General features: G+C 42.8%; 1 protein-coding gene across 1 annotated transcript; it reads left to right on the top strand.

Annotated features, from left to right (window-relative positions):
• The first annotated feature begins 313 nt into the window (after positions 1 to 313).
• hibadha (3-hydroxyisobutyrate dehydrogenase a) lies at positions 314 to 23,490 on the top strand. Its single transcript, XM_041955505.1, has 8 exons — positions 314 to 435; positions 2,607 to 2,767; positions 2,996 to 3,105; positions 3,274 to 3,395; positions 14,561 to 14,694; positions 16,173 to 16,249; positions 21,094 to 21,250; positions 21,997 to 23,490. Exons 1-8 carry the CDS (start codon positions 366 to 368, stop codon positions 22,153 to 22,155), a joined length of 990 nt encoding a protein of 329 aa, XP_041811439.1. The 5' UTR covers positions 314 to 365; the 3' UTR covers positions 22,156 to 23,490.
• Positions 23,491 to 27,568: the final 4,078 nt, after the last annotated feature.

Here is a 27,568-nt window from a genome sequence, read left to right as displayed (position 1 = left end):
TTCATATATTTGTACCCCTACTGACTTAATAAAACAACATCACAGGAGAACTGTGGAGATGCTAGGCAGCCTCTAACTAATTGCCATTCATTGTAAAGCAAAAATATATAGTGTACAGTTAATGTACTGTTGTTAAACAAATTGATTTTACGTTTTTGACAATTTAGAGCGGATACTCACTCACAGAAGCGGCTAAAGGGAATTAAGTAAAAGCACAGGATATCCCGCCTTTGCCTTGTTTCTATTGGTTGCGAAAGCTCACCGAGAGCTGCGATTGGCGGAAATCACAGTCAATCATAACAGTCCAGTTTGGCTTTCCTAGCTTGACAGCTGTCACCATACGCCGAGGTCAAGGGGAAAGAAGCATGGCTGCGTTGTTTAGAGGGTCGCGAAATTTATTGTTAAGGTGGAATAAGCATGTCGACCTTGCCTTCGGTAATGTATTCGCTTATGTTGTCAGTTTTCTTGTGCCGTTTTTTCCGTTTATGAACGCGCGTTCAGAGGAAAATGTAAGCGGAACATTCTCTGCTCCAGTCTGTTAGCTAGCTTGTTAGCCCTCTGAACAAAGTATGAATACTTGGTGCCCTTGCTAGTTACGTGTTCAAGTCTGGACACAGTGTCCCTGAGTTGGCCACCTGCTGTGTGCTGTTCAGTCATGTAGTATGTTCGGACAATGTGCAGAATGGACATGAGCGTAGTGAAATGTAAAGCTGTGGCCAGTAAGAGCTCATTGTAAATGAATGATTTCTTGTTGGCTATGTATGAGATCCGTGTTAAGTCCTGATTGTATCAGTCCTCTTCAAGTGCTTGGTATTCCCAAAACAGCAGTTTGTTCTACATTAGACACTTTCATCGATTAGCCTTGGATTGCATCACTGCCACAACACCTACTCTACCCACTCCTCCCTGCCCACCCTAAAACTGCAGACACAATAATGTTTTCTGAATCAGTAACAGTTAGTGTTAGTTTGAGTGATCCTAGTTAAGATGCTATTTGAAATTCAAGAACCTCTGACATGATAGTATAGTTACATCGGCCCTTGCCTCACTGCATGTAACTCTCTGTTGGAGGGGTCAGTTGTGTGAACCATTATTATATTTTTCTTAAGTATATCCTGGCATTCCTGTCATCAGATCAGTTTGTCTGCAGGAAAAAAAACATATAAAGGTATTTTCTCTAAAATACCAAATACAGAGCTTACCCTTCTCCCCTGGAAACACCTTTACAAAGCAGTCATGGTACAAAGTCCACTGTGCCCACTTGTGGGAACGTATTAAGCAAGGTTATTATTGCATCATTGCATTATTGATTAATTGATTAGTTGTTTGGCCTATAAAATGTCAGAAAATGGTTAAAAACATTGATCAGTGTTTCCAAAGCCCAAGGTTGTCCACAACCCAAAGATACTGAGTTCACTGTCACACAGGATTGAATAAACCACAAAGTATCCACATTTAAGAAGCTAGAGTCAGAGAATTTTGACTTTTTCTGAAAAAAAAAATGCTCAAACCAATTAATCAGTTATCAAAATAGTCAGAGATTAATTTCATAGTTGACAACTAATTGATGAATCGTTGCAGCTCTAAAACTGTTAGTTGCCAAGTATTAAATCTTTTGACCAGTATTTAAAGTTACCTTAATACTTAATACCGTCAGTGGCCTTCAAAACTCAGAATTAAAGTAAATTAATCTGTGGCAGTGAATAGTTATGCTAATATGACATGCTAAAATTAAAATTAGTTCAGAAATGATAAATGAATCTATTAATCAGGAGAAAATTCAGGCAGTTCAATGGGGTACATATATATGCATATGCATTTGGTCCATGTAGAGAGCAGGTGAGAAAATAAGGATTGGAGAAAAAATATCTTAGAAATGTGAAATGTGTCAAGTCCGGGAACAATATTCCCAAGCTAACCAAAAGATCTCTGAGAAGATTCTCAGTCATCCAGGTCATAGTTATCCGAAGAGAAAGTTACTGGACTTGGTTGTAGAAATTTGAAAATGTTTTGCCTCTCATCCAAGGGGCTGCTTCTGTTATAATTGACTGGTGGGGAGTCTAAACTACACAAACAAAGTATATTTGTATTTGTAATTTTCCACCAATGTTAGAGAATACAGAATCCTCTTGAAGGTATTGTTGTAAGTGTCCTCACTGAAGTAAAGGCAATGTAGCATCTGCAGTGTAAACTGAGAGGTTGAGTTTAAGGTAAGGCTTAATGTTTGGGCTTCACTATCAAGGCCTAATCCTGTTGTGGCAGTCTGGTTGCCTTGCTCTGTTTAGTATCTGTTAACCTGGCTGGACCTTGGCTGGACCTTGGCTGAGGCAGCAGTGTTTAATAGCTTGGCCAGACTGCCAAAAGCTGGCTGTACGTTTTTTATTATAATTATACGTGCCTTGACTTTATTGGGTAAGCAGAATCAAACTAATCAGCTGCAAGTAAGAATTATATTATTGCAGATAATGCAGTGCTACTACTGTATGTGATTTCACAAGTTTGCCTATAGCCTCTCTGAACTGTTTGTCATGTGCTTGTGTTGCTAAACAAATGCCTCATGTTTTTTTCCTCACACCTCTAATGGCATCTTTGTTATCTTCCTTCAGTGTCATCACGATCAATGGCATCAAAAACACCAGTGGGGTTCATTGGTCTGGGTAACATGGGCAGTCCCATGGCCAAAAACCTGTTAAAGAACGGTTATCCTGTTATTGCCACTGATGTCTTCCCTGAGTCCTGCAAGGAGCTGCAGGACATTGGTGCCCAGGTAACAGTCAGTCAATAACACCTAGGGACATCTGAATACTTAATGCAATATTTAACATATTAAATCTGACATTTAAAAGTTGGCTAAAAATACACTCCATATTGATAAGTATTAAATTTTTCCATTTCTTTATTTAAATTTGAAATATGTGCCTGTATTTGTTCATGAAGGTGTTTATTTTGTTCTGCTGCCATGATGATATTGTGTAACGATGACTCCAATATTCAGGTAGTAGACTCTCCAGCAGAGGTGGCAGAGAAAGCAGACCGCATCATCACAATGCTTCCCTCCAGTCCAAACGTCATAGAAGTCTACACAGGTCCAAATGGCATCCTCAAGTAAGCAAACTTTTCTATCGCAGGCTCTGTTTGTGACATTTGTGGCATTCATACACCCCCACCTTACCTCTATAAAAAGAATCAGCACAGGTGCAAGGTGTTTAATGTCTAAACAGAAAGGCTTAGCCAGATAAAATGTTTTAATGCTGTTTGTCTTGGACTCTTCAGGAAGGTGAAGAAGGGAACGCTGTTGATCGACTCCTCCACCATCGACCCTTCCGTCTCAAAAGAGATGGCGGTCGCTGCAGAGAAGATGGGGGCCGTGTTCATGGATGCTCCAGTTTCAGGAGGTAATGAGTCACCCAAAGAAAACAAGTGCATCTCTGCATGTTTGATTTTGTGATCTGTGTTGCTGGACTGTTGTAATTTGCTCTTCCTGCTTTGTTATAATGACAGATATTCAAAGTATTCCAGTCGGTGGTTGCTTTAACTGTAGGGAAGGAAACATACATGTATTACCTGTTTGTAAATGGTATTGCAGGCTTTGTTTCTCTCTCTCACACCATTGCCACGAGTCAGACATTCTATAAAGGGATAGAGAGCAGGTGGAGGTGTCAGTATCAAAAGCAGAAAGAGGTTGCTAGTTTGTCCAATTGAGAATACCAATCGTAGTGTTAGGCCTATGACCCCTCAGCCTTATTTCTGAACTGTCTAACACTCTTTTGTGTATCTAAACTATTGGACCTTTTGGGTTAGTGCTAGGACATGGGTTGTAATTACTGAGCGGGCTAGCCAGTAGGTGCCCTCTTGAGGTTTTATTGGTGCTTTTGACCAGGGGTCTTAAAGGCAAGGTTAAGGTTTTAAGTCCTCATTATGTCGGTGCTGTCTGCTTGTGACGGCTTCTTGACAGAGCACAGGATCGCCAGTCGTCCTTAATGGGCTGAGCCGCAGTGGAGAATCCCGTGTCAGGGCTTTTCATGTTGATGGAGCCGTAATGGCGGGTATCCCATGTTAGTGCCTTTCATGTCAGATAAAGAGTCATAAAGAGGAGAGAAACTGCGCCTCACATGGAGTGCAAGAGAGAAGAGGAGGGAGATAAGACATGAAGGAGACACATCGCAGTAAAACTGTCCATCTCTCTGTGTCTCTCTCTCTCTCTTTCTCTGTCTCTCTTTTTACTCTCTCACACACACAGTCCTTTTCACTCAGGTATGCAGGTAAGGTATGCTACATCCTGCACATCTGAGTACTAGTACTAGCACTGATTGTACTCTATTTGCTTTTTATTACACAATTCACACACAATACACACTCCCACCCTCTCCCATACAAACACAGACTTGGCCCACACTGGCATGTTTACCAGCTGGCGTCTGGAGAACAGACTGACTGCAGTCAGCGAGATCAGAGCCTTAAGCCTGTTACTCTCTCTTAACACACACTGTTTACATACTATAGACAGTGGACAGTTTGTGTGTGCAGTCCTCTGTGAAGGTTCTTCCTCTCCTGTCTCTTAACTAAGCCTCTTTTACTAGCCTGAGATGACCAATGATTTACCTGCTACCTCTAGCCTCTGCAACTAGCTCTGCAGACACTCTTCTTTCACACACGCATGCACACTGCCGCATGCACCCGCCCACCCAGTGTCAACTCGAGACAGCCACGAGTCATATCCATAAGTGCATACAGCCAGTTTGATAATTAAAAAGTAACTGAAAAGCAATTTTGAGAGTCAGTTATAATTCTGATTATCAATTAAAGTAATTTATGATGCAAAGATATCAAAGATTCACTAGCTCTAGTTTCTGAAATATATTTTTCTCTGTTTAATATTATTCCAAATGGAAAATCTTTGGGGTTTGGGCTGTTGGTCGGACAAAACAAGTAATTTAAAGATGTCAACTGGGACTCTGGGAACTTGGGAACTGTTTCAATACTCCCTGCAGTTTTATAGACCAAACAATGAAACAGTTCATTTAAAAAAAGAATCAACTAATTGATGGATAGCAACAGAAATAGTTGCAGCCCTAATAAGACTGAGAGACGCAGCCTCACTCTGAGCTAGGGAATAGAAATGGGTGGTGATGGTACGAACTTGATAAGGTAGGATAAACCTGTGAGATATGAATGTCATGAAAGAGGGTTTCATCATGTGGCAACTTCACGGGAAGTCACAGAGACCTGTGTCCCCCATTCCCCCCATCCCCAGGCCCCCACCCCCACCTTCCACGTCCCTGGTTGAGATGTGAAGTTATATGCTCTCTTCCAACCAGGAGATGGCACCCTACCCAAATGGGCATTGTCATACTCATGGGGTTTGTGTGTACGTGTGGGCAAGAGAGACAAGTATCGATGAAATCAGCTCTTAGTAATTCTTGTAATTAATACTTTATGTTTACAAATGAAATAAAGGTAAAATAGAAAATTCTTTAGAACAGCAGCTGTTGTCTCAGACAGACTCTAGAGACAAGCGATTATATAACATAATATTTCTATTAAATTGATATCATTATTAAATTATATTATTATATCTTGTATATAAACTTGATTATATTGATTTAAAGAAAGGCATTGTCCAATCAAAATGTATTTTGTTCACTGAGGATAACAATACACTCGGCACAGGCTTGCTGTGATCTCTCGAACTCTTAAACTTTTGCAGACACAGCCTGTTCTTTGTGTGGTTTCTGTATTTGTTTTTATTTTTAATTTAGATTTTTCTTTTGATATGTGTGGTGTGTGAGGTGGTGTATTTTACACAGAAATGTGTGTGTGTGTGTATGTTGTGTGCGTCACCAGAGGTTTGGCAGCCAACCGTGGGATCTGAATGGCGGAGTCATAACCCTTTTCGAAAAGAGCGATCGAAAAAAACTTTCACTTTCTTCTCATGGGCACCCTTCTGGCATTCGTTCTTACACATTGACCAGTGTCTTGGCTTTAGCCCTGCTTGACCCAGCTGTGTCCTGGCACTCACTCACTCACACACACACACACACACACACACACACACACACACACACACACACACACACACACACACACACACACATATCCATACAGAGTTGTAATCTCTCTGTGCAAGTACTTTCCTAGGCACAGTTATATTAACTTAGACACTGGTTCTTCAGGCATGCTAACATTTGCTTGCACACACACACACTTCTACCACTGTCTGGTGTCATTAAAAGTGTCCGCATGCAAAGTTGACCCACAACAAAACAAGCTCTGATGTCACGGACCCAGGGTGTTGGCACAGCGATGGCAAAAATAGGAGGTCTGGCTAACAAGCGGCGGGGTCGTTAGCAGTAATTACCCAGAATGCCTGTGTTTGTGTCTGTGTGCCCATGGTGGGCTGCCACATTGCTAACGGACGATGGCTTTAAAAAGGCCCTAAAAAACCTTTCATTGTGTTTTTCCCAGCGCTGGGAAAGTCAGCTATTGCTGCAAATGAAAGCAAGAAGGAGCCTAGCTGTTGTGGGACCATGGGTACTCAGGCTAATGTTGCTTGTTTGCGAGGTCTTATAATCCTCAGCTAACTACCTATTTAGGCTGAGTCTCAACACCACTCTAATCATATCCATACCACATAAAGTGAAGCCTGAGTGTTGCAGTGTGTCATTTGCAGACAGTTTGAACGTCATCCTCCAGCCTGTAGGAGCTTGTTCAAGCCAATGCTGGCACCAGTTTGTTCGTCAGTCAACGCTGCCAATCCACTCCTTTGCTGACTGATAGAAGTTCTATTTCTCCCTCCAGGCACACAGGACCTGAGGCTTCTTTCGCTTCTTCCTTCACTTAACAAATAGTCAGACTTGAGGTACATTCAGAAAGTCATTATTACTTTTTAGTTTGCTTGTTGCCTAAAGCTGTTTAGTTTAACTTTAAAGCATTAAAGTTCATTCCCTGACCTTGGAGGTGATAGTTTGACAAAACAATCATTTTTCTGGAGCTTTTAACCATATCACACAGTCTTCAAACTGCTGTTTCTTAGGTAACTCATGATCACTGATGCTTAAAGTCCACCTCCATTCAAAAATGTATTTTTCTTATTGTTACTTGACTTTGATTGAGGTTCACTGCACAGAATGTTGTATGGGCATAGTTTGATATGATACAGCTGTTCCCGCATTCATCTGCTGAAGGGGGAAACTTTCCTTTGTGCTCACCTTAAATTTGAGTTTAAGATGTAGAACACTTCAAACACACTAAGACTTTTCAGTGAAGTAGGATTAAATTCTGGATTTTTCAGTGAGAGGAAGTAGATGTTAGGGGTGGGCAGCATTTTCAGGGACAGCATTACAGACACAGTATTACAAAAATAGAAGGGATACTCCTCTGAAAACTGGATTCCACCTGTTTTCACTCTATTAACAATGTAAAGCAAATATTTTTTTTTTTTAATTTGATGTGTTTTTTGGCTGCAAATAGGAATGAAAATGAGGTGTAAGCCTACGTTTGTTTTGGAAGGAGTAACCTGCCTCATAATGTAGGTTGATGAGCAAATGTAATGTGACTCATTCTGAGAGTTAGACAAGGGGGATGAATAGGTGTCTCATAGGTGTCTCATCAACATATATTTGAACCCAAAGTATGTAATATAAGTACAACAGTCAGCGCACCACAGGTCATGTCTATCAAGTACATTTACATACGTAGCAACAAACACTCATACCGATGCGGCACATAGCAGAGGGGGACTTCCTGTAAAAACAAAAGCAGCTGAGCTTGTGTTGCAGTGTGAAGTGTGGTGATAACATTAGCTCTGGCTATGTGAGACGACACGAAAAGCAACATGAAAAAACAGTTTCCCACATCCAACTGCTCTTGTCTCTTGACCCTAATTATTAAATACTCCCACATTGCCCCAGCCTTCGGCTCTACAAAAGATGCTAGTAGCTATATTAGCTGCAGAATGTACCAAATGCTCAATAAGTTAAATTTAAGTTTGCGGTCCATATCAATTAGTTCACTTCAGTTTCAAAGTGAATCCTGCTTTGTATTGGCCCTCAAAGTCTGAATTACAATGATTAGCACACACATACGTTCATGATGGTATTGCAAATCCATGTTGTAGCAGAACATGATACCCCTAATAGATGTTATTGTAAGAGTTTATTAATGAGGTAAATTTACTGTTTTTGGAAAAGCCATATCAGATATTAACTATCTTTTCAAGCAGAGTATTTTGATATATCTTAAAACATGTCTGGAAGAAATCTTTTCTCCAAGGGATTATGGTCCCTGCCTCTACACAAAGTTATCACAAACTATTTACGACCGATGTTACCAAGAATTATTTTCATTATCAATTTATATGCCGATTATTTTCTTCAGTTTATGATTTGGTCCAACAAATTGGTCCACATTTCTAAAAATTGTAAAAATTGTCCAGCACAATTTCTTCAAGACCAATGTGATTGTTTGTTTCATCTAACCAGCTGTCCAGAACCCAAAGATATTTAGTTCATTATCACAGAAGATGATGTAAAGCAGCAAATTCTGACATTTGAGAAGATGAAATAACATGTTTGGCCTTTTTGCTTGAACAAATAAATAAACAAGTTATCGATTTTCAAAATAGTTAACAATTAATATTCTGTCGATCAGCTAATCTGTTTATTGATTTATCGTTGCAGCTCTAGTATTAACTGTGCTCTTGTGTCAACTGGACTGAAATCTGCCCCTTTTTCTCTCATTCAGTATTCCCAACATAATATCTATTAAAGTTGAAGCATTTCATATTTTGATCTTTAGGAGAAAGTAGTGGACATATGAATGGATATGGATACTTTTTCATTTCATTGTGGCAACATTGTGCATAAATTTGACACGGAGAACTTGAACTCTATAAAATGGTACAAAGTAAATATAGTGGAATTAACAAATAGGGAGTGATTCCAGAAGCCTTAAACCAGCCTAACTCAGCTGTGTAAAAACTGCCACTAGTAGATCTGGTAAAAGAAAGGAGCAAGAGAGCACTCAGGCCAACCTAATCCAGTCTGAGAATGGGATTAATTGAGAAGATAAGTCTGGGAGCCTGATGGCCATTTAGTGAAGGTTACTGATGATTCTCTGACACTGAGTTAAGGAATCAGGTTGGATGGGCAGGGGGGTGGTGCCGTTGCAGCCTGTCATGTTGATGGCTTACCACTGCTAGAGAGCGTCAGTGGTCCAAAGACTCGATTAGCATAACAAGCCTCTCACTGACGGGTTCTGGTGACATAGAGGGGGAATGAGGGGACGAGTAGGAGGGAGGGTGCAGGGCAGTAAAGTGACCAGGGATGGTGATGATGGAGGGCTGGTGATGGGGGGCTCTAGCCCATGTTCCAGATGGAGGTAGACCCACAGCAGCTGGGGACTGGCTCTCACATCCCTGCTCCTATGTCATCTGCTGTGTGTGTGTGTGTGTGTGTGTGTGTGTGTGTGTGTGTGTGTGTGTGTGTGTGTGTGTGCAGACAAATAGTCAGCTGGTGTATGAGTCATACAAAAAGTCTATGTCCGTCAAACATAGCCTAAACGTGACACCGCACGTCACTCAACCTTTAAGCGAATTAGCGCTCTATCTGTATGACGGACAGTTCCTGAAACCATGTGAGTGTGTAAGTGTGTTTATGTGTGTGTGTTTGTGTATATTTGGTTCCTGCCTGCTAACAGCCTAATTGGGGATCATTATTAGCTTGCTCTATCCTAGATGAGTCTCTTTGGGCCAAGGAAAGGATTGATTGTGGATCTCTCCTGCTCCCTCCAGCCTCTGTCACCTACCATTGACCAGCCTCTCCCCTACAGAATAGAACAGTTACTGATGATGATGGTGATGATGATAGTGATGATAATGATGATGAGGATTGGCCTGGCGGTCAATGGACAGGCATTGCAAACTGAACCCTTAAGACTATAGCAACTATAGCAACGTTTATATACAAGTATCTGTTGACATTTCTAAACTGAATTAACTCTTCCCTTGTTTTTTTCCGAAACCCAAACTTTCTCCAGTCGCCTTCACAGTCGAGGTTCTCATGGAGTATTTGTGTGCGAGAGTCAGTTCTCATGGCTCTGCGCTCGTTAACTGGAGCCGATAAAGAGTCTGTTTTTAACATAACAGAGGAGCATTAGCAAAGTTGGCAGATAAACTATTGAAAGTGCGGATTTTTTTTTTAATGTGTGTGTGAGCGATTTTGGTTAACTCGCACCCTCGTACCGTTTCTCGTATTTACTTGATATCCGTTATGCTTTTTACGGGGCCTGTTTGGGTTTTTAATTTGTTTTAGAAAAAGATCTGCCCTTGGGTGTAATTATAATGGTGGACCACATGAGGCTGCGTTGTTGGCCTGTAAACATCCTACCCCCACTGGCTTACACTGCATGCAGTCATCTCCCATTGACTCAAGGCTGTTTCACTGCTAAGTGTGAAGGCTCTTTTCAGCCCGAATTATAGATGACTGCAGCCGAGCCAAAACTTTAACCTTACATGTGCACATAGTTAGAAACTTAGTAGCAAACAGTGTAGTATATTGCCAAAGCTGGAGTTTGTTTACACCAGCTGCATTTGGACTTGTAGGTGTGACATGAAATCTGGCGTATCCATAAATCTCTGCTGGCGTTCCTGAAGTGAGAGCAGCTACATTATCATTTTAGGAAATGAGGTGTTTGGAGGAGCTCTAATGATATTATAGGTGTTGTTTTGCTTGAAGTGTTTTTCCCTATGCTCTCTTGGGGGGGGGGGTTGGGTTGTGGCACGTTGTCAAATGCGTCATTCATTACCAAACTCTGGGAACATCCCTTTTTTGTGTGTGCGTGTGTTTCTGCAAGTATGTGTGTTGTTTGCGTAGCCTCATATTCACAAATGTAGTTTAATTTAAACCCACCGCCAATAAAAAGTGCCTACTGGTTTACATGCGGCTCGTAACTCCGAGACACGGCCTCAGAAGCTCTAACTGACGTCTTATTGGCGGCTGGCTCTGGGATCTGCACCTGCCCCTGGTACACACACACACACACAGACAGGAACACACACACAGATACTGCATGCACATGTACACAGACATTCTCACTTACTTTGTACATACATACACCACTTCAAAAAGAGCCCTAGTTTAAAAGGTTATAAGGCTGTCATGAATTGCTTTGGTTGATCCTTTTGTGTGTAATGAAAGAAGTGCTAATGAATTCAGTGTTCACTACAAACACGACAAACCAAAGTTTTTTCTCTGATCTTCCTTTGCCTTCACACCACCAGCTTCACCCTCTTATGTTCATCGTTAATGCCTGTTGTCGAATCCTGCTGTTAAGCATCTGCCTAATAGGGCTTGATTGCCTGCTTATTAGCTTGAACCTTGTTAATCGAGGAGATCAGATGAAGGAGATGTATATATGTGTCTGAAACGGGATTGAAGCTAACTTGCACACGGGCCACACACTCACAGGGAGACACAGATATACACACTGTGCAGAGCCTCCTCATACGTCATACAACACACTGTAGGAGCCACTTTGATTCTCCTCCCCTCCTCCTCACCCTTGCACTCTACAAAGTAAAAGCCACAGAGTAGCTCATTAATAGTCCAGCCAGATTCAGCATGCTCTGAGAATATTTGCATTGTGTGATTTGGGGGTGAGAACGTGGGCACCCACTCCTCAGTCAGCCAAAACTTGTCCTGACCCTGGAGCTGCATGAGAGAAAGTGACATAGAAGTGAGGTGGTTCTTTCCCAAGGGATTTATTTCACATGAAAGCATCGTCTGCTACGCATATGAGTGGCACTTTTGTTGTTTATTCTGAATTTGCTGTCATTTTCCATAAATAATCCTCAGTTTATTAAGTAGTATTTGGTGTGACATTATATTATGCATAACTTTTTCTCTTGTGGATGTCTTTTTTTGTGTTTTTATCCTTCCTCTACTCTTTCCTCTCCATCTCTCAACCCGGTATCTTCTATCATAGGTGCCCCCCACCCCTCACACACACTCACACGCACACACACACACACACACACACACACACACACACACACACTCACACGCACACACATATACACACACACCTTGGCTCCCCCCCTAGGGGGCGTTGTGTAGTTGTGCAGTGCTAACGATCCAGGACTGTCACTCCCGTAGGGATGGATGAGCCGGGCGGACCCGGCGCTGAGGAAGCCTCATTAGGATTCCTCTTTAATCCGTCTCTGACAGGACCAGTCCGAGAACGGGATGTCCCCTCACACACGCACAAATACACTCACTCACACACACACACGGTAAAAGCACACACACTACATAGACACTGTCCATGTCACGCACGCAAACACAAATGCACTTTTGCCCGTGCACAATGAGCAGACTCATTGATACCCCCAACGTGCATACACACACATATTGTTATGCTAATGATGTGTTATTCTTCCACCAACAAGGATCTTCCATCATCCCAGTGTCACTGCCTATAGAAATCCACTACAGATCATAAGAGCTTATTATGGGTGATTAGTTAATTTGAGGGAGGGAGAGTTGGGAGGGATGCTGGGAGGTAGGAAGAGAAAGATCGTTTTCCTTCTCTGCTGTCGTCTCAACATCTCTCTCTACTTCTCTCTCTCTTGCTCTCTTTTGTCTCGCTCTCCTTCTTTCTCTCCTTAGTGACATATATTGATCAGCACGTTGACTGTGATATCAATAATCTCCTCTTTAGTCGTCCGTGAACAGTGATCTCCACTAATGAACCAGCGCAGTTGTCACAATGCTCTTTCTATGCGTGTGTTTGTATTTGTCTCTGAGAGGAAGAACTCGGCCCGAAGCTTAAAAGCAAGTAAATGAAATGTTGAAAAAAAGTGGAACTACAAGTTGAACTTCCATGCTGTAATTAAAAAACTCTACTTGAGTTATTATTTATTTGTTAATCTCAAAATTACTGTATAATGATGAAAAGTTGTATGACTATGATGCTTAACTAAAGCTGGTCAAGTGAACAATACTATGTCAACCATCTCTGAACTACTAAAAAAACCCTCATTTTATTAAAGTAAAACTAACTCAGATTGGTTAAGTGAGGCCTATAAACGAGATTTAAAAAAGTCAAAATAAAGTAACAAGAAGGGAACTGAATCTATCATGTCTGTGGTCTGTGGACCATATGTGTGTATGATTGGTGTGTGTGGTGGCCTTATGTTGAGCGTGTGTCCATAGGCAGCTGCCGCAGCGTGGGCTTTGGGCTTCATTATATGGCCCTAATGACCCTCTGACAGCTCAGCGCTGACACACACACATACAGTGTAGTGGCATCATCATACAGTTGACAGCATAGCCAATTAAAGAGGGGGGAGGGGGAAAGAGGTGTATATTTATGTTTATGAGGTATATAAATATACAGTAAGTCTCCTCTCCTCCTCCTCTGCAGTGAAGTCTGATAATGTGATTTCAGCTGTTTGGTTCCCAGCTATTCCCTTTTAATTATTAACACTGACATTATTAGGCTTTCACTATTAAGAGGCCTTTCATTAGAGCTAGACGACACCCTAAAGAGAAATCTTCTCCCTCCCTCCCCTCCCATCTCTGTCTTTCTTTCCTTCTTTTGGAGAACTGAACAGTCTGTCATTTTGCGTGCATGATCACAGCCTTTATTACTTCCACTGTGTTAAGTACTGAGTGTGCGAGGTCAGCATCATATTTTGTTTTCTCCTGTGTGAGTGTGTGTATGCAGTTTTTTGTCTACTAGATTTCATTGTGTTTGTTTGGGGCCAGTCAATGAAGCATTTAAGGCACACTGAAGAGGAGATTCAGGCCGGCTGGGTCCAACCCACTCTGAAAAGGGGGTTATTTCTGCATTAAGGACCCTGTGGAGTGGCTGAAGTGGGGGGGGTGAGGTTGCCTCCTACAACATGGCACGCTCCTTAAGCCATCAGGCATGGGGAGGGACGCCTAATTGAACATGATAAAGTGTAAAGTTAATTACCCCTCACGCCTGTCACTGATACCCCCATGAGGGGGGCTGGCCTCAGGCACAGCTGTTGGTGTGTGTGTGTGAGAGAGAGAGAGAGAGAGAGAGAGACAGAGACAGAGACAGAGAGAGTAAGGGTGACAGGACAAAAGGCAAGGGCTCCCACGAGGGTTGTGCAGTGGATGATGGCAACAATCGGCTTTTAAAGATACCTCAGTCCCTCTGGTGCACCACTACTTAACACGCCTGTCCCACTATGAGTCTAACACACACACACACAGGACAGTACACAGCTGACCTTTTAGACACAGTTGGTAGTTTGGAAACAGTCAAGTGGTTGATATATTATGTTCTTTTGTGTGGTAAATCCATATGTTTTAATTGGATACACCTGTTTACTTGTCCTCAATTATTATTTGTCTTATTAGCAGTTTTGTAAAATTTAACTCGCACTTCAGCCTTGTATAATGTGAGCAGTGTGTCCACAGGTAGGGGTTTGACCAAGGATTGATATGTTGTATGTGTATCATATCAAGTACAGGAGGTGTACACCTCAGCAAACCTCATCACTATGTTTACACATGTGTTGTGTGTTAAGGTGTCGGTGCTGCCAGCATGGCCAAACTCACCTTCATGGTCGGTGGAGTGGAGGAGGAATACAATGCTGCTCAGGAACTGCTCACCTGCATGGGAGCCAATGTTGTCTACTGTGGACAGGTTGGCACTGGACAGGTAAAGACATGCCAACACGCACACACACAATTGGAAACTTAAAAGCCAATTCTTGACATTATGATTCTTATCCAAATGGATGGTGAAACATAAATATGTTGTTAAATTTGTGTTTATGTTCTAAGATAGGGTGCTCCTTTAGTTTTGGTGAAGATGGCCAAGTGTGAGCACCTGGAAATGGATACTGGCTGAATAACCTTGTGTATGTAGGCATTTTAGCTTCTTTAAAGTTGAAGGGAAAAGGGACCTGGACAGGGTTAGGGTTAGAGCCTCACTCTGTGCTAGTTGTGTTTAACTAAACTAAGATATTTTGGGAACACAACAAACATGAGAAACCATATTTCACTCTTCCACCTGGATTTGGAGGACAAACAGCCAGTTGTAGTTCCTGCCAACCAGAGAGCAATTGAACAAGTGATATTAAAGTTTCAACCCAACTTGGAAAGGCTGAAGCAAATCTCAAACTCGATCGCATCTTGTATTGCTCAGTATTCACACCCCTACACAGTCATTGCCAACACAGCAACAGCCACACTCTACAACAAAATCAAAACTAAAGTCATGCAGTCATTAAGAAAAGGGGGTAAGTCCACGTTAGTTTAATACAAGGATGCTGCTACAGGCACACTCCTGTTTCATTTGTTGTTGGTCCTTTCCAGTGCTGGAAATATATTGGCAAATGTTACTTTCCTGTTGACCTATCTCTTCCATTTGTTAGTGCCATTGTATTAATAAGAGAAAAAGACAGTAAATTCGTCTGTTTATTTTAATTGTGCATCACAACAAAGAGACTGTTTTAAAAGTACCTTGTCGTCACACATTGAGAACAAATAAATCATGTATAGAAATCAAACATTTGATGCATCTTGATGTATGAATATGCATCAATAATCGATATATAATTGCATCGTAGCCCAAATTGATTTGTGAGGTGCCTAGAGATTCCCACCCCTAATGCACATCCATGATTAGTTTCTTTCACTGAAAGAAAAGCAGAGCTCATCATAGATGGACATTTAACTAAAATGAAAAGATTTTGTCTTCAATCTCATCTAAATCACATAAAAAACAATGTTTCCTCTATTCAGTGAGACAATTAATTCTACAATAGTAAATTATGAACAATATGTTCATAATTTGCATTCGCACTCCAAATCAATAAACCATCTTTTTTTAAACATGAGGTACAGTTCGTCCTGAGCATCCTGCATATTAAAATAACTTGTTTTGAGAAATAAATAAATCATACAAAATAAAGATTTCACCTCATGAATCCAGGAATGATCATGCAAAATATCCCAGTAGAAGATATATCTAGGCACTTTGTTTTAAAGCTGGATCATCTTTTGATTATGGTTTTGTTATGATGCACCTTTTGAATGTGTTTATTTTCTGTATGACATACTGTCCTGCAAACCTCCTCATTTATACGCACACAGTAAAAGTGTTTTTTCTGCTTTTTGGTCAATGCTTTTTAGGCAGCTAAGATCTGCAACAACATGCTCTTGGCCATCGGGATGATTGGGACCGCAGAGACCATGAACCTTGGCATCAGGTACTGTCAGCCAATGCTGCACTGAGCTCCTTCCTGCCTGTTATCCTAAAGAAAAAAACAAGGATGAAACACTAGATTGACATGGGCAAGGCTAATGTGGCTATAACAGTTAGTGGTAGAGCACAGATGTGGGGTGTGGAACAACAGACTTTTTCTCCTAACTGAACAAAATGTTGCCGTTTCCAGGTGTTTGCTATAAGTATGAGCACCATGAACTTAAAGGGGGCACGTTTAAGGCTTCAGCATTTCAGCCACGCATGAATTTGGCTTCAACCTAGCCTTTAGATATAGCCGTCACTATAAACACAATTACTGTGCCAGTGATATGGCTGTAACTGTGGCCGTAATTTACTACTTCAATACAGGTTCGAAAATGTGTGTGTGTGAGTGTAGTTTATGGAAGTGTGAAGGGGTCAGCCCAGCCCCGAAGTCAAAGAGATGGATGAGGGGGTGGAGCCACAGACTCTGATTTACATCTGCTGATTGAGCTCTCACCAGCATCCTGTCACAGCCCTGTCACTGAGCACCGCCTAGAAATCCCATCATTCATCATGCCTCGTCCTGGCACAGGAGGCTGAGAATGATGGGATATGAAGTCTTCTGAGTTAAACCAAAGCAGTTCGATATGACCTGAAGTATCTGGCTCACCGAAGGATGCTGGACAGTTGTGAAACAAGTGTCTTAGCATCCAAGTGTCTTAGTCATCACGGTACAGATTCCCTTCAGAATCTCCCTTTTTTTTTGGATGTTGGGATTAGGATAGAAGTTTTTCTAGAGTAGATTATCCCTCTCATGAATTACCTCGCCTAAACCATCAGGTCCATTTTTCACATTATTATCTACTATAGTTATACATATCACCTGTCAATAATACACTGTTTCCTCTGTTCACTGTGATACTATTGTGTGTTTTTTTTATGGGTTCCGCAACTTAAAAGGTGTGGTCGCCCAGTTGTGTGTATGTATGTGTGTGTGTGTGTGTGCGTATGTATGTGCGTGAATTGTTCTCCTCACAGTGCAGCTGTGTTAGTGCAGCTGATTTATCTGTGCTGAGACAGAGGAGGAAAATTGGCATGAGCAGTCGCACATAAATCCCCCCACTAGGCCTCTGAAATATGGAGGCATTAAGGGAGCAACGCAGATTTACACATTGCCACACTGTCTCTGAGGCGCGCACACACACAGACAGACACACAGATTTACATCCACAGACACTGAAGACAGCAGTTTTCTACCAAACTACAACAACTTCTACTCACTGTGCACATCATTATAATGTATATGAAGAAAGGACAGGAATAGTAACTACAGCATCCCTTCACTTTGAGTGTGAATAATTTTCTTACGTCTTTGCAAAATGACCTGTATTCAGTCTTGATCGTGTGTGCGTACATGAATCTGTGTGTGTGTGTGTGTGTGTGTGTGTGTGTGATACCATGTTTCCCTCCTTCTTACTAGTCAATCTCTAGGGCTTTATTATAGGGTTTGACAAAGACTGTCATCGTTTAGAGAGAGCCCACACCCGTAAATCTCCCATGCTGCATTGCGGCCCGGTCTCTTATGCAGAGAGGACGCTCTCTTAGGCGTATGTGTACAGACGCACATGCGCGCGCACACAGGCGGCACAGTCCGACACAAAGGAGACCGAGCAGTCACAGCCAATTTACAGGAAAACGGCAATAACATTTTATCATGCTGGAGTTGGGCCTGATAGAGCTGCCCTTTCTTCAGATGAGTGTGTTTCTTCTTACCTGTGCATGCAGGCTGACACACACACACACACACACACACACACACACACACACACACACACACACACACACACACACACACACACACACACACACTCTCACACACAGTTCTGTTCGTGGAGCTAATTTGTTGATCTCAGATGGAAGCTGGGGCCGTCTCCAACAGAGCGTGACGTTCTCTTAGTGCAAGGAATGGCCACGCATGACAATTATGAGCACGCGCACACACACCCTCCCAAACCCACATACACAAACACCCTGCCTTTCTGCGGTCCTTTCTTTCTGCTTTTTCCCCATCCCTATTTGCTTTACCTCCTCATTTTATTCTTACCTCCTCATTTTATTCTTGTCTTTTAATCCCTTCGTCTCTCCTCTCTGCCTCTTTTCCGCCGGCCATAATTTTTGCATGCAGCCAACCAGTCAGTGAAAGAGGGGGATGAGAAGCTGCAGAGAGTAGCTGTTTTAATGATGCACATGAAGATGAAAGGAGAGGAAAAAGACGAGAGAGGCTATTGGCCCAAGGAGGCATATGAGGCTTTTACAGCTTACGGTTCACCTTGCACGCCTGTGTACCTGCACTCATTCATGCATACGAGGCATGCAGTCACTGTCATTGAAGCACAAGCAGACGCTCACATATTTGCCCCTTTTATTCAGTTTATGGGAAGAATGACGAGTGAATCAAAGGGTATAACAAGACACAACCCTTTGTGTTGAGAGACGGAAATAGGTTTGCCACCACACACATGAACACAGACACACATCTCTCCCGCTTTTAAATGAATTGTGAACATATGTTCCGGTGAAGATTAAAGTTGGATGATAAACGTGCTTGTTGCCTCTATAAATGGGACAGTAAATGCTGGTGTGTGTGTATATGTGCTCGTTAGCTCTTTAATGTAATAATAAATGGGGAACGGGTTGGGCTTCCTCTCCTGTGGCATCGGACGAGGATGAGAAGCTAATCGCAATGAAACAGACAGTTAATATCGGCGCTGCAAATGAACTGCACCTGCTAGAGCTCCCTCAGCACATAAACACATAAACACCCTCCCCTCTTATTTTCATCTCCATCCCTCTCGAATTTCTTTAATCTGCAGCGGCATCACACAGCAACACGTTCTTCTCACCGTCCGTGTCTTTGTGTGTTTATCCATGTCAATCTTGTTAAAGCGTGACATGTCCTCTTCTCCACGCAAATTACCGCAGGCGAGGAACAACACCACTGCGGCAGCTAATAACCACTGCCGTGCGTGTGTGAGTGGTTGTGTGTGTGTGTGTGTGTGATGGGAGCAGGAGGGGAACTTCATTGATTTATCGTTAACAGAGGACAACAGCTCCCCGTCAGCGTCTCTGGTCGCTATAACAAACGATCTGCGCGCTCGGACGCGCTTTATTGTAGCTCAGCCAGTAACCTTTTCAGCTGCTGACCCAGAACGCAGGGAGGGGCTGCCTGCTTGTGTGTGCGTGTGTGTATGGAAAGATGGGGGGAGCTGGGGTTTGTGCGAGATGTCAAACATATGTCCCCCAGAGTCCTCAGACAGGGAGGTGTCAGTGGGGAAGATGAGGGGGAGGAAGAGGAGAGGGAGAGCGAGTGGAGGCGGAGGAGAAGGGAGGCAGGATGGTTAAGGGATGCTTACAGACATAAGCTAAAAAAGCCGTCATCAGAGAGACTGCCATTAAAAAAGAAATTTGCAAGCTAAAACACGTTTACACACACACGCATGCAGTGCCACTTATGCCACATTTTCAAAACAGTTTGTTAAAAAACACAAGAGGGCTGAGCGGACACAATAGAGACGAAGGGTAAGGGAGGAGGGAGAGACACGGAGAGAGTGTAAATGCAATTCCCATTCTTAATTAGTTAGTAGACAGCTAATAAAAACTGTGGTAGTAATGGCAGAATGAGAGCCAGGTGGAGGGAGGGGGGGAGGCTGCTGGCCTTAAGGACCTATGATGGTTTAATTGTCATATTGAGAGCAGAATAGAGTTACAGGCCCATAAGTAACAGTGAACTGAGGCAGCCAGGGCTTGATGTGGTCAGCTTTACACTGGCCTTTAAACTGTTAATATACAAAAGCTGCACTACACAGGCAGATTGAACGACCGACACAGACGCTACAGTTACACCCTCCCTACTGTAATGGCTGGCACTTTGTTTCACTCCCTGCTTCTGTCTGCCTGCCTGCACCCTCTCGGTCTCATTTGTTTCTTCCCATAGCCTGGAGATTTGTCCTTTTGCATATGAAAGTGGGTTGCTGCAAAATGGGGCAGCAAGGAAGTAAGAGTGCACTTCTGTATGTTGACAGTGAGGTTTATGGCTCCCCTGTGCTGCTTAACCACTTCTCCTCCTCCTCCACCTCCTCCTCTTTCTTTTTTCATGAAAGAGGGATGATGAAGGATAGATGTGCTGGTAAACATCAATACTGCATTAGCCAGCATTACAAAGCCTTCAGCCATTAACACTGAGGAATGGTCACAGCCTAGCATAAGGTTCAGTAGGGGTCACTACAATCACCAGCCGCCCCACACCCATCTTTTTCCATGTTCCTCTTTTGCTCCGTTTTGAAAATTGATTCCATAATCAGCGCTCCTATCACTTCCATCCCATCTGTCCCATGTCCGCACTACTTCTAGCAGAATTCCTCTTCCCTTTTCTGTCGCTACAAGCAGCTTTCCACCTCAAACGGAGTCGCTCTGAATTAGAACATTAACCAAAGGACTAAAACGTATTCATCTTCAACACAAGAATCTGTAATAATAGATATATGCTCCTGTTTCGGAGACATTTATGTTGCACTTCATACAAGAGAAAGTTCTGTGGGCTTTCAGCGGCTAATGTTGTAAAAAGTTTGCCTTCTATGTCAGTGTGCCAGTAAACATAACCCTTCAGACATGGACACACACTAAACCTTTACACCTGCAGAGCTAGAGGGAAAGAAAGACTTTGGTTTCAGCCCTGGTCTCAACCAGAGAATGCTGCTAGGTTTATCTACCTAATTTGGCTGCTTCACACTAATGATGGACCCATGATTTTCCCTGTTGCCAGGTGTGAAGGAGATCCTGACCTCTGTCTTCTTCTCCTTTTCCCAGACTGGGTTTGGACCCCAAGCTGCTGACAAAGATCCTCAACATGTCCTCAGGTCGTTGCTGGTCCAGCGACACGTATAACCCAGTCCCTGGTGTCATGGAGGGAGTCCCCTCAGCCAACAACTACCAGGGCGGCTTTGGAACCACGCTAATGGCCAAGGTACAACCTGCTCCCGGTCATTTTCTTTATCTTCACCATCACCTGTGACTCTCTCCTATGTAATAGTTATTTTCATTTTTGATTAATTTCTTGTTTTGTTTTGTTTTTTTTGGTTTCCTTGTCAGCCAAAGCTGACTTCAAATTTCTTGTTCACTCAATGCAACAATTCAAAATCTAAAGATATTCATAATTTAGAATGAAATAAAACAGAGAAAAGCAGCAAATCTTCACATTTGAGGCACTAAAGGCAGCAAATGTTTGTTTTTTTTTTCTCCCAGGATACGTGACCTAAATGATTCATCTAGATTGTTGCCGTTTAATTTTCGGTTGATCAACTAATTGAATAATTGTTTCAGCTAATACTACTGCTCTTTCTTTTTCTTTTTGGTCTCCTTTTCTCAGTCTCTCAACCCTATAATTTGCTTTGTCTCACTTTTAACTGTTCTTTTGTCTGTGTGATAGTCCTGCTCTCCTCTACACCATCCCATCTGTGACTTATTGTGTGCCACTTTATTTTACTGTCACTGCATTAGCTGGGTCAGTCTGTGTCTGTGTATTATTTAGTGCATCTGTGTGTCTATTAATACACTGCAGTGCGTGCTCTGCATACATCAGCCTGGCGATTCTGTCACACACACACCAAATCTAATGGAATTGTCCGCTGTTAGATAAACAAAAATAGATTATTGTATTAGTCCACCTATCTGACACTCAGCCTCTCTTTCTCTCTGCGTGTCTTTATCTAGGATCTTGGTTTGGCTCAAAACACTGCCACCAACACCAAGACACCCATCCCTCTGGGTTCCCTCGCCCACCAGATCTTTCGAGTCATGTGCTCCCGCGGCTACGCTAACAAGGACTTCTCATCCGTCTTCCAATTCCTACGCGAGGAGGAAGGCCAGTGAATGGAGGGGGATGTTACCATGCAGGCACACACACACACACCCACGTACACACTCACACACACACACACACACACACCAGTGCCCCTTATCCCACTATGCTCAGGAGAGACTAAGGGCTTGCCCTCAGGCACAGATCTGCGATCTAATTCACATACTGTACGTTGACACATGTCCTCTCATTGCATTAGCTGAATAATATTTTCAATTCACGGTTCTCCCTCTGCATGGGGGAAAAGCTAAAACTGACATTAGATCAGTATCCAGAGACAAAGCAACTTTCTTGCTTGTCCAAGAGGCCAGAGTGGAAAATGAGAAGTAGGACAAGGTGCTCCAGGTTTACACATAACAATGCAAGTAATATGTTTTTTTACAGGGTGATTGATAAGAAATAACTGCATGATTGTTGAAAGTTTTGCTTTTTGCCTGTTGTGACTGACTCGGACCTGTCCCCGTTAAATGAAAGAGGGTAGAAAAAAAACGCAAGCAACAGTATGGTTTCACATAGTGATCGAAAAATTTAGGTTTAGGTCAAGGTTACCCTTTTTCCACTAGAAAAACAATTTCCATATTCACAGCATTACATGTAAAGTAACCAAAACTGCCAACTCTGTGAGCTCAAAGTTTACTTGTATTGTCATGTTTGTCTGTGTTTGGCAGGAAGGTGGTGTCATTCAGTGATCCTGCCAGCATACAGGCTTTCATTTGTTTTCATTTTTCAGTCATTTGGTTTATTTTTTACCGTATGAACACGTGAGTTAACAGTAGTTTCATCTGATTTGTTTGGTACATTTAAGAACATTAAGACACCACTCACTGGATCGCCCAGTTCTGCTCTTCCGTTTGAATACTGTGATATATATCTAGTTATTTTTGCACTGTGTGCATCGCAGTGCGATGTGCCAGGCCATTTTGATACAGTTACAGAATACCTTACCTCTCTTCTCTACTGTCTGCATCTGCTTATCGAGCCACTGGAGTATTATATTGTGACCAACACTGTTCAAATTTTCTGCTGTTCACTACAAAATGTTCTTCTCACTGTCGGCACTTTTTCTTGGCCATTTTTACTTGAAAGTCTGTCCTCAGATTTCTCCCCGCTCTGTCTTTCAGCTTGTACGACATCTGTGTAAAGTGTAAGTGAGGAGCGCTTCCCCCCTGCTCTGAGCAAATGTACATAATGTATATTTCATATTGTTGTGTAGTATTGAAGAGGAATCTAAATGGACTGTCATTTTTTTTTAGTAAAATTCATTAATAGTGTCTACAGTTTGTCTTTGCTCTGTGAAACGGATTCTCAAGTCACACTGTAGCCTAAAATAAAAGATGTTCTGTGTATTTGGGGTTTGTCTGGTTTTGTAAGATAAGCACAGTGTGCGGCTGAAGATGTAGTACTTGTCATTAAAAGTAAAATTCAGTGCAGCTCATATAATTATCTCTTAGTGTTGAAGTTATCGATGTAGGTGCACATTGTGGAAACCAATCCATCCGGTAGTCGCTCTACTAAAAATCACGTGATACAGACATTTGACTGCAAATGTTTCACATACGAAGTTTTGTACCAATCCAACCACCAGATGTTTGGATATTTCTGGATAAGTGAAAACTGGTGGCGTACTGGCAAACATCATACAGGAATTTAGTGGAATCAGCTCATCTTCTGTAATCAAATTAACATCAATATGTGTGCTTAAGTATTATTAGCAAATTCAACATAAAATTTCTAGTTTTAATAAAACTTAAACTTGACTTGAAATGATGACTGAATTCATATTGGTGAGTTACTCAACTGATCAGGTTTCAATTAATCAATTTCTAAAGAAACATGATCATGTTTCCAGACTTCGAGCATGCCTTGGTTTGACAGTTAAAACTCTCCAGACCCTTCTTGAAGAAAACAGACACGGTGGAAACTTCCTGTGTGTAAATGGAACTTTCCAAGTTCATTGAACATTACTTGGTTGATTTTAGATTTTTACAACTCATGAGAAGACATTGAACTAATTATTCAACTTTGGTTCAGTTAACTCACATTTGTAAGGCAACAGAGAAACTTTTAAAAAGCTGAACCACCTTGAAACAGCGTGGCACTAGAGGGAAAGTCAGCAGGATTTATCCTCTGTGGACCATGAATGTCCCGACAACATTTCGTGGCAATCTGTAGCAATAGCTGTTGAGATATTTCCCTCAGTCAGTGGACCAACAGACAGACTAACAGTTTTTCCTCATTCAAATTGAGGGTCCAGGGATAGATGATGTGCTGCATGGACTGCGAAGCCCCTCAGGGCCAAACGTATGTTTTGGCCTGTATAAACAAACTGGACTTGATTACTTAACAGGTAAGGTAACCAACAGGACAACAACACCAAATACTGGGTAATCCTGTACCTTTTCAACTGTATCTGTTTCACCATGTGTGAACATGCCACTGTCGTCTGGTTCCACGTTTCAGAGGTTGCCATACAGTCTTATTTCACTCGTAGTTTGCTCTGATCCAGCCATCCTGCTCTTCAGTGGGCTATTGTTCCATTGTTTCTCCAAAGCTCTTCAGCAGGCGCTCATATAACGCTTAACGTCAGTCGGGGAGAAATAGCAGCACTAATCTCAGAATGATGCCCTTATTTCCATCATTACAATGAAATGAGAGGAAAAAAACAATTGCGGTTTTGTTTTATTTTACTCCCCTTTTTTTCTGAGGGCTGGTGTTTCTTCGCGACATTTTATGGAGCTGCTGTCGTCTAAGTGGCAGCCACAGTTGTAGCAGACTGCGGCGAGCCATTGGTGGCAGGGGTTGTGTCGTGGGCTTGTGACTCACTCTGTTATTGTTCTTTGGGAAGTATGCACTTGCCTCGGCGGTGTGCTTTGAAGATTATCTTCACCTGATTATAAAAGGGAAGTACTTGTAGGTTACGATGAAAAAGCTGACATCACATATCTCTTCCCATAGAAAAACTGGGCTCACTTATCAGGCGGGACTCGGTGTCTTTTAGCCTCCAACACCATCTTGGCCTTTGCAGACTGGTCTTCCTGAGGTCTCGCTAAAGAAGAGCTACGCCTCTGGCCTGGCCCGCCGAATTAGGCAGCGTAACTGATTCATATTTGGGTGTTTTAATTTGCCTGTGTTTTATAGCAGGCTGCTGAGCCGGCGGTTTCCTCATTAAAGGACACATGAAAGCAGGCTGTAAAGGAGCCTTGGTGAGACCGGCCTGCGCTGACGTCTGAAGGGGACGCAAGCAACCGAACGACCGACCGAGTCCTGAGCCAGCCGGTCTGAGCCGGAGGGCCTCACCCTCTCAATCAGGCAGCCAGTGGCGGGACACCAGACGCACCACACTGAACTCTGTCCACACCAGGATACGACACCAGTCTGATGTGTCAGCAGGAGTTCAGCGTTTGATGCAAGACTTGTGTTTGGATTGTGGGGTTTGAATAGGCCAGTCTTACAATCCTGAGCTGAGGGATAAATGCCTTTTTTTAACCTTTTCAAGCGTCAAACAACACAAAACTGGGCTAAACTGGTCTTGAAATTAAATTTAAGTACGTTATACACAGATGATAAAGTTTTGTATCCTTCCTATTCCTGCTGGTGTGTTCTCAGACTTTGAAGTTAATTGCCCACTTAGTACAACCCCCCCCACCCCACCCCCATTTAGAGAATAAAACAGCCTCGGCTCTGAGAGCTGCTGCTGTGATAAATACCTGAGGCAACAGCGTCCATTATTTCACCATTATAACCGCTGGTGGATCCTCTCGCCTGTTTAACGACTCGCTCCTTAAGGAAGTAAGAGCGGTGGGGTCACAGTGCAGGGAGGCACCCCGTGATTCATATCAAACGCACGCTAAGTGGCATGTGGCCAAATTAGCGGCTGGAATCTAGCAGGTATAATAGCTAACCAGGCGGTGCGTAACGAGCCACTGTCTCGCTGTGTAGTAACGTGGCCTTGATATCTTTTACATGAACCCACCAATAATAGTCAGGCTACGTAGCCCGAGCCCATATCCACACCCATAGTGTCTGCACATCGGCACAACACCCACACAAGTCTTCATCCTGTTTTGTAGACAACATTCTCCCATCCTGAGTCATTGACTCTGCTTAGATTCATTAGTGAAGATAATTCTATTGCAGACAGCGGGTCAGCACATAACATGTCATGACTACAGCGAGGCACATAACAGCAGCTAATTATAACTATGAAGGCCTCATTAGAATATCTATGGGGGCGTAGAGAGTTGTTGTGAAGCGTGGAGCCACTTTCTGGTTAAACGATTGCATCTCAACAATATGAGTAAACGTCTGAGAGAGGAAAGGACTTGGTCCTGACGTTTGTGTCTTTTTTTCCACTCACTCTGCGGTCGCAACTTGCTCCGAGCTGAACATGTGTGGTCAACGGCCTGCAAATAAGTCCATCAATATATCCCAATGTATTTCTAAGACGGCATCCTCCAACATTATATTGATTCATACTTTCCTATACTTTGCCCTTTCCTCCTCTTTTACACTTCCCTCTTCATATTACCCCCCACACACCCTCTGTCACCTATGACTAACGACAATATGCACACTCTATTCATCACACAGTGCTGCACATGCTCAGTAGCTCTTCATTATATTAATTACTCTCATTGGAAGAGCGATCATCAGCCCCCGTCAGAATCCATCACCGCCCTGTTCCCACAGAGACCCCGGCCCGGTAAATAATCACCGGTGTCGGTAACAGGGCTCCGGCCCCGCCGGTCTCGTCCGACCCACCAGGGTGGGCCCTAAATACCCCGGGGGTTGTAGCTCCCACTGAGCTACATTCATCTCTGCCAGTGGCGGAGGTAGCTGTCAGGCCGGTTCTAGAGGCTGCTGGTGCTGCTTCATACCTGCAAAGGGTGAGAGCAGAGTCAAGGCGGTCTGAGGCCGGCTCAGTCAGAGGGGAATAACACATTCTGTTTTACAACAACCTCTGGAAAGGTGCAGGAGGTTCTGTGGATTCATCTGTGTGGGGTAGTAATGGCTTTAAATGAAAAATGAGATCTAGAGTTCAAACAAATTTATAAATTGTAACAAATCAATCACAGGACCGTGAGAGAGACCACAGGGTAGAGTTCACACTGAACATGCTCAGTGTGGTTCATCAAACTCTTTGATTTCAGTCTTTTTGTCAGGTGAAAACAACGCCACTGAACCTGAGGTGCACACCAAGAAAATGCAGCCCGACTCTTAATGATGCACCAATCCAACTTTTTCTCCTGATGCCGATTCCTCAGCTACTGACCTGAGACCAGCGCTGTCTTCTACCCAAGTTTAAAATCTGTACACTGCACTGCATTGAAACATTTCTGTGAAAGGTAACACGAGGCCAGGCACTGTTGATGCGCTAAAAACTCAGTTCATTGGCCATGACTGAATAAATATAAGTTATAGCAT

This window comes from Chelmon rostratus, chromosome 16 (assembly GCF_017976325.1).
Source record: "Chelmon rostratus isolate fCheRos1 chromosome 16, fCheRos1.pri, whole genome shotgun sequence".
Lineage (NCBI taxonomy): Eukaryota > Metazoa > Chordata > Actinopteri > Chaetodontiformes > Chaetodontidae > Chelmon > Chelmon rostratus.
This window is presented reverse-complemented; position numbering and strand designations above follow the sequence as displayed.

Bases quoted from the DNA above. Each gene is read 5' to 3' on its own strand.
- hibadha (XM_041955505.1), top strand. From the start codon at position 366: ATGGCTGCGTTGTTTAGAGGGTCGCGAAATTTATTGTTAAGGTGGAAT. The intron at 3,396-14,560 runs GTAATGAGTCAC...TTGTGTGTTAAG, and splicing joins GGATGCTCCAGTTTCAGGAG to GTGTCGGTGCTGCCAGCATG. The intron at 16,250-21,093 runs GTACTGTCAGCC...TCCTTTTCCCAG, and splicing joins ACCATGAACCTTGGCATCAG to ACTGGGTTTGGACCCCAAGC.